This window comes from Montipora foliosa, chromosome 1 (genome assembly GCF_036669935.1).
Source record: "Montipora foliosa isolate CH-2021 chromosome 1, ASM3666993v2, whole genome shotgun sequence".
NCBI lineage: Eukaryota > Metazoa > Cnidaria > Anthozoa > Scleractinia > Acroporidae > Montipora > Montipora foliosa.
Window position 1 is genome coordinate 50,137,538 of NC_090869.1, and position 8,147 is coordinate 50,145,684.

Genomic DNA, 8,147 nt, shown 5'->3' on the forward strand with positions numbered 1-8,147 from the left:
TCCATAGTCCCTGTCAACGGTGCATAGCGCTCCCTTTAGCCAAGTCCACTCTTCGTCTGAGTAGTGAGGGACTTTGACATCGGTGTGCTGCAGATAAGTGACTATAACCAACCACATGTTAACTTGCAGAAGAGGTATTACGTACAGGCACACCAGCCATCCAAGAGAGTAGACATTGGCGGTGAGGTGGTACAGGACACCAATCCAAACAAGCAAAGCGATGTCACTCACAATGACATCCCAGAAATCCTTTGCCACGAAGATTGGAGCGAATGGATTAAAGTGGTTTGGGCGCAAGGGATATTTTGCATATGGCCTGCCTCGAGCGTGGAAAAAGAGATACGCAGGCCAGCCAATGGATAGGTATTTTACAAGATGCAGCAAGCGCCAGAAAATATTTGGAAATTCTAAATCCTTTTCCGACTTGAGTAAGCTGCGAGTGTTCGGAACAAAAGCTTGGTCTCCTATCATTCTGTTCGTATTCCGATGATGTTGAGCATGGCTGATTCGCCACGAGTGGTATGGAACAAACAATGCAGTATGAAGGACCAAACCCACGATATCACAGATAAGCTTGCTCGTACAGAAGGAGTAGTGACCGCACTCGTGAGCTATTATCCATACACCAAAACTGATGCATCCCTGACAAATCCAGTACACGGGCCAAAATACGGCGTGAAGGTACCACGGAAGAGACGCATTGAAAACCCACAACGCCGCGGCGTATAACAGCACAACACCAGTCAAGTCAAGTAGCAAATAAAAGCTTGAGACAAGAAGCGAGCTTTCGAAGCAGTGAGCGGGCACCGCATCTTTCAAGTCTTTGAGCGTGAAAGGCGGACTATCTGTCGGTGCTCTTGTCTCAACAATCTTGTCGTTCAGCTCGCTAATTTCGCCAGCCGGCCTAACTTCCTTCCTGTTCCTTCTGGTTATCTTATCCATCAGAAATCCTAAAAATGATTCAGTAAAATCAAACAATGATTCAGAGAGGTATGATGCTAACAAGTGTAAGTCAAAAAAGATTTAGAGGCTGTGATTGATTGTTGTGCATGTTATAGGTTGTGCTCGCGCGGAATGTTTACTCCTACCAACCAATCAATGCCTCGAAATCCGCCAAGCTAGAGTTAATAACCTAAATAATTCACCCCGCACCTGTTTCGGAATTAATAAATAAATCAAAGTAAATGGCGGGTGGTTATTTCCTTTCGACCGCGGAAAAAAACCAAGAATAGCCCAAATTTATGAAATTATGCTCTTGAAATTCGAAGGCAAATTGTAACAATGGCTATCTCTTGTGTTTTTTTTTTAATCCAAACAATCGAAATAAATTATGGCAATCGGAAAATAGATCGTAATATTAGAAAAAGCTACTAACCGTATTTGCTGTTTTGTATTTACTCGTTAATCACTGTTCGTTTTAAAGGGAAGGAAATTCTCCATGGCATTGGAGAACCGTCAAATTAAACAGTTGTGCACAAGAGCGGCTGTTGCTAAGATACTATTGTGACGTACTATTACAAGCTCGGGCTAAAACAGCGAGACTCATTTCATAATGGAACATTGTCTTTCACAGAGTTTCATCTAACCACAAAGTTTGTCTACGCACAAATTAATTGCCTCATGTAGCAATTAACTTTGTTCCTTCTATTGTCGGCTTTTACGCGAGCTGTTAAATTATTTCGCAGGTTTTAACAAGACTTGGTTGGGTTATTTCTGGCTTTCTTATCGAACAATCGCACTTCTTTTCTGTTTTCATAATTTGTCTTTCGTTTTATCTTTGTCATGGTGACCTCATTGTTTAATTCTGCAGCTTTATTTGGTTTTACTGGAATTACATCAAATAGTGTTACTAGAGAGCACGGTCTCGTTAAATTCAAATTTTTACGCAATGGTATTTCGAGAAAACATCACCATATTACTGGTTTTGATATGCGTTCAATGACCGAAATATATTTTTGACCTGCTGTATATCGAATAAAGTGTTAAATGAGTTTCACACACATTTAATCTCGTTGTTTTAATTAAAAAAGCAATTTATGGTCAACTTTAGCACGAAGACAGTGTTGTACGCCGTTATTTGCGACTGTATGTGGAACGATTGTCGAAGTCGTTCAGTTCATATGCAGCCGGTATCTTCAAGATAAGGTTTTCCAATCGTACTTGTCAGTGACAATTCTCAACACGAAAACGGTGTAACGTGATCGTTGGATCAGCGCGGTGATCAACAATAGGAAATCCTGAAAAACTATACTCTCATTATTTTCTTCACCCTGCTAGCAGAGCCTCATTTTGTCTTTTCCTTTACTGAGGAGGAGAAAAGGAGGCTCTGCCTGAATCGCGTCAACTCTTTGAAGCAGCCGCAGCCCGAACTTCTGGACGAGTCAATCTTGTTTTCTTTCGTCAAACCCGTTTTTCCGGTGCAAGCATCCGTTTAGTGATAAAACCGATGGTTATAACTGAGCCCGCTGTACCGTGAAAAACCAATATGGCGGCGTGATCTGGCATATTAGGCTTGGACTCGAGACTGTATCCTGGCATACTCAAAAAAGATTTTACTCGATTCATGCAGAGTCTTTCTCGAGAACGCCAAAATCGAGCAAGCAAAAGAAAGTCACTGCCAGCAGGGTGTATTTTCTTCTGAAGCATCCTAAATCCTCGAATCTCATTTGGCCAATGGCGTGCTCGTAAGTGGTCCAGCTTTTTGCGACTCGGGCCACGAACCGTTTCCGCGCTAATCGCGGCAAATTGAAATTATTGCGAAAGTTTATAAACAAAGGCAACAGCTCAGTATTCACAAACATCCTCTTGAGATGAGAAATATATAAGGAAAATAAAAAGACTCAGAAGAAAAACGGCTTCAGACGAGAGAGTACACAGTGAAAGTGAATTTTACTTGAGGAAGAAACCTCCAACGAACGGCTTTACAACAAACGACATCTTTCAAACGAACAGAAAAGTAAATCAGTTATTCACCCGTTTTGGTCGATCCATATGGGAAAAACCCGTACCCTTGGCCTTCAGCTGGTATATGTGCTAAGGCTGAGAGAAAAAATGAACATTTGGCCGAGAAGAGAAGCTTCGAGGGCAAATGTGAAATTCTGAGGACAATCTCTTAGCCAAAGACATGATCAGCCAACATACCAGCAAGCCAGAAAAGGGTTTATGTATTTTATAACCCTCCCATTATTTTCATATTGCGCAGAAAACCGCTCGTAAAAAGCCACTGTTGATCTGATAGCGATGCACTGTTCAAAAATTAACTATAGAAAGGAAGTGTGTCGGTCTCAGGAAAAAAAATCAAATCATTTTAATTGTCACTGCGAGTCGAAAACTCGAAAAACAAGGCGCTTTTTGGCTTATTGAAAAATATATTTCAACTATGAAAGAAAGTGGATGACATTGTTTTCAAATGCGGCTGGAATTTTTCTCTCCTTCGAACGGTTGGTTTATTTTATAGTTAGTAAACATAGAAAAAAAGTTCTCTACTCTATAAAATGACTCAGTTTAACCTCGCGTAGGATTTAATCTCTAAGTCGGCTCATAACTTTCTTCACCTTCAAAGACGTTGACAGCATATTTTGTTGACTTTCTTGTTCCTTCCGGAACAGCATTTGTGACCAGCTTTTTCTTGTCACTATTACTAAGCGAGTCGGTTCGTTTTTCGTCCGCGTAAAATGCTCTTCTGTTGCTTTCTTTCCGCTGGCTTTGCTTCTTTTCAACGGAAATGATCGCTACAGCATTTCGCAAGGCAAGGGGGTTATTGCGAGATAACTGTCCAGTGAGTTTGCTCTACGTGACGTAAATTAGCCAAAATTAAGGTGGCTCGGTTTCAAAAATTTGGAGGGAATGTGTTATTAGAAAGATTAACTCTACAACACTGTTTCACTTAATGGCAATGTTATGGTACCATATGAAACACCAATAATTGCTAAACAAGATGCACATATTAATGTGACGAAATAAATTACCATGGCAACAAAACAACCATCTAAAAAAGCCCTACATTTTGAGCTTAAGCGCTTATATCTCAAAAACGAACTCTCATTTTTTAATGCTGAAAAGTGATTAGCAGGCTGAGACCAAACTCTCTGTCAAGTTAAAAAAAAAGTTCTTTAGAGCGGATTTAGAGCCACCTTAAATTTTTTTTAATTGTGAAAGTAGCTCTGAATTTTTTTAAACTTTGCAGAAAGTTTTATCTTAGCGTGCTTATCACTCTCCAGCAATAAAAAAATGGGGGTCACTGAGTTTGTTTTTTAGATACCGGTATATGCGTTTAAAGACAAAATATAACCTATTTTTAGATGGCTCTTTTGTTGTCATGGTAACCCGCTACGTCACATTAATTAATGAGTGCATCTTGTTAAGCATCTATTGATGTTTCATATGGCGTCATAACATTACCATTAAGTGAAAGGGTTTGGTAGATTCAATCCTTCCAAATAGTACAGGGTTACAACTGGTTTGAACCTCCTTAATTAAATTAATGAATATTGTTGTCCCTCGGGTATCGATCGAGTTGCCATTTAGACACCATCTCGGATATATTGGTCTCCATGTGCTGTTTTCCCAAGGGACAGTTAAGTCCTGTTAATACCGGGATGGTTGACCGCACGGTAATAACCAGTGGATTGAGGTTCGACTGCGCTTCTTTTTTGCTCCGCCGTTTTCTTCCCTGTTTGCTCAAAGGCAAGTGAATTTGTGTTGTTTTATTCAAAGTATTACAAGCAAATAAGACAAAAGCTACATATCAGTATGCAGAACACCAGAAAGATGTGTAGTGGTGTGTTTGTAGGAGAAAGACGTTGCAATTCGGCCCGTGTGCTGCACTTAGTCCCGACAGCGATACCGAGTTTTGATGTTTCAATTGAGCTGTTTTTCCCAGGAGATTCAAGTTTTCTCTGCGTACAGAGCTATGAGACTCGAGCAATATATTCCCTTTGGACGTCGAGTTTTATCGTCTTTGTGTTGGAAAGCCAGATACTCATGGTCATTGCCGCCGAGAAACCAAAGCGACATCCCACCAAAAGGATACTTCTTTATAAGACATATATTAAGTGAAGCTATAATCCTCGTAGTTATGAACGCAATTTTTGCAATTTCGTAGAGAAGCCTGAAAAATTCACGACTTCAACGGGGTTTGAACCCGTGACCTCGCGATACCGGTTCGACACTCTAACCAAATGAGCTATGAAGCCACTGACGTTGGGAGCTGGTCATTTGTGGGTTCTAATTTTCCCTTGAGGAATGAATCAATGAATGAAATGATACATCAAATAAATCATATACTGAACTGCGGATATGAAATCAAGTAAAGCTATGATCCTCGTTGAAGTCCTGAATTTTTCAGGCCTCTCTACGCCTTTGTTAAAATTGCGTCCATAACTGCGAGGTTCATAGCTTTACTTGATTTCAGATATTTTAAACCGCGCAAAAATATCCCTGTATAAGTAAGAATCACCGATAGGAAACCCGAGTATCTCGAGATGCGCAGAACGTATGCGCAATAACTGATAGTAGGCACCGTCCTTAATTACACCGATGCTTGCTCCTGAAAATATGCCTTGTGTCTAGTTTTTCAACATTTTTAGAATTCTTCTTCGATGCTTTCCTTCCCCACTGAGTATTTCCACTGAGTATTTCTGGCGCTGCTGTTCTTGGGATGTTACGGCGTAGCTGTCTAGAATGACCACTCAGTTGTCCTACACTGCCTGGCACGATGGCCGAAGACACGAGGAGAGTAAGCAAAAACCACATCTTGCGTGAAAGGAAACTGGCTAGGATCAAAAGATGAGCTAAATATTTTCGTTTGACTGAGCTTCTGTTGAATTCGGTCTTCCTCCTTTTCGTGTTTCCTGAGTTCTCGGCGCATGGACTTTAGATCTTCACTGGAGACTTGACATTCCTTACCTTAAAGGATGTTTGTCTTTGTACTGATTGCTTTCATCTAAGTATAGAGTTGGCTACTTCGCGAGAATGAGGACATTGTATCAGGTTCGTATTCAGTTTTGTGGTTTTTCTTCGTATATAAAATTGCACAGAAGCCTGACTGTCGAGCTCAGCGGGATGATTTCGGTCAGCTGTCGTCTGTCTCTTCACATTCATCAAGAAATCTCTGAAATACGTTGATGTCGTATCTTGTTTCGTTTTTTTATTATTGATTCTGGATAAAGATGCGAATCTCTTCATCTCCAAGTAGTTCCGACAGTTTTTCTCCGCTTTGAAAGAAAAATGGTTGTCGAGGACAGTAGCTTCCGTTCACGGTCACGGTCCTGCACGAAATTAATCAATAAACACTGTGCAGTATAGAGAGGGTGAAAATCTTTGTACTTATATAGCCTCGATACAAAGAATTAATTTAATTATTAATTAATCAATTAGGGAAGTTTGAAAAAAAGATTTCATTTCGTTTATTTTATTTACCGGAGACCACGACTATTAATTATAATTTAACAAACTCTGGCTGATCTGGAAATACAAAGTGAACGTCCTCCGTTGTTGCGGATATTCATGCTGACGAATTGTTCAGCGGATACAAACTACGCGATCCGGTGCCAACCCATTAGGTCTGTGTATGGGTGGAGTGTTAGCCTGCGAGCAGGCTCTCCGAGGGACTGGGGCTGGGCTTGGGTCTACCCCCAGCCCCAGTCCCTTGGAGGGCCTGCTCCCAGGCTAGTGGAGTGTCAGTTGATCGTACTCAAACCGATGCTATTCTGAGTTGAAATTTGCGTTTTCCCACGTTGCTAAGTGCTTCTTTTATTGAAAGCCAAAACAAGCTTAGTAATGCCTAATATCATTGCTATCTGCATGGTATTCTTCCGGTTTCGTACCGTACCGATTTGTACCCTGCGAGCAGTTGGTTTCTCCTACGCTTCCCGAGAGAGAAACCACTGCGAGCAACCGTTAGTTTCTTTTAGTGAGCCGCCGTCCAGCGACAAGGACGAATAAATTAAATTTGAACCGGCAAAACGAGTTAGTAAGCTTGTTTTGGCGCTTGCGCGTGTTTTTAGCTACGGAACTGCTACGTTTGGGCGAGCCTGCTGTGTAGTAATTTCCCGCGAAATAAGGCAGCGTTTACACGAACGCGGTTTCATTTGTAACCGCATCGATTTAAATGCGGTTACACTTTCTGTTTACACGACACCGATCAACACTGGTATCGAAACCGTGTCGATTTGAAACCGGTGCCAAAAGTGGAGCGTTTTCAAAACGAAGCGAAGCGAAGCCGCATCGATTTGAATACGGTTACTATTTTGGGGCGAAATTTGCAATGTTCAATTCAAAATAATGAATTTAGCACGTAGTGCAGCGCTCGCTTATACCATCACGACTTGGATTTTCTGGCGAAAACGGTTCCATGTAAACACTTCCTAACCGCATCGATTTTGACGCGGTTTCGAAGTCATGAAACCGTGTCGATGTGAAACCCGCGTTCGTGTACGCTGCCTAAGACGAAGTGATGTCAAATATATCACGTGGGTTGTGACGTACTTCGCACATGCTCGATGGAATATCCTAAGGTTGCTCGCAGTGGTTTCTCCCTCAGGAAACGTAGGAGAAACCAACTGCTCGAAGGGTAAGCGATTTGCAGTCTTTCCTACAGTTTTTTTAGCCTTACCTGTAAAAAACATTCGATTCAGCCTCAAAACGCAACTTTTTTGGGGAAAGTGCTATTTGGCAGCATTTTGAACAGTTTTGGAACAAAAAACCTCAAAAAAAATTCCTAATTCGGTGAAAATCGACTTCACATGGAAAACTTATCAAAACGTTTGTTTGAGCCTCTTTAATAACTTGCGAACTAATAGGGGATAAAAGAGTTCAATACCCGTAATATGTATGGAAATGCCAAGAAACTTATCACCGTGCCAGTCAGCCGGAAATAATATTGGTCGCACCTTTCAAGATATAGCAATCATTGCTATCTCTTGAAAGTTCGTTCTTCAGAGAGGTATTGTCGAGAGATTTGACAACGACTGCGCCTTCAACTACTGTGCCTTTTTTTCCCCCCATTTTTTGTTGTTTCAGTTTTTGTCGTTATTCTCCTGTACTGTTGTTTTCGAATAACCGGCATCTGTCCTTCATTTATGGTGGAAATTAGTCTTTCCGAAAATCGGAGTTTGTTTTTCGAAATTAAGATAATTTTCGAAATG

General features: G+C 41.1%; 1 protein-coding gene across 1 annotated transcript in view; it reads right to left on the reverse strand.

The window, feature by feature from the left end:
* Nucleotides 1-1,258, reverse strand: part of LOC137978700 (uncharacterized) — a 1,945-nt gene extending 687 nt beyond the window's left edge. Inside the window, exon 1 of the mRNA XM_068825718.1 lies at nucleotides 1-1,258. This exon is cut by the window's left edge and continues 687 nt beyond it. Within this exon, the coding sequence (XP_068681819.1) occupies nucleotides 1-942 (942 nt within the window). The 5' untranslated portion in view covers nucleotides 943-1,258.
* Nucleotides 1,259-8,147: the final 6,889 nt, after the last annotated feature.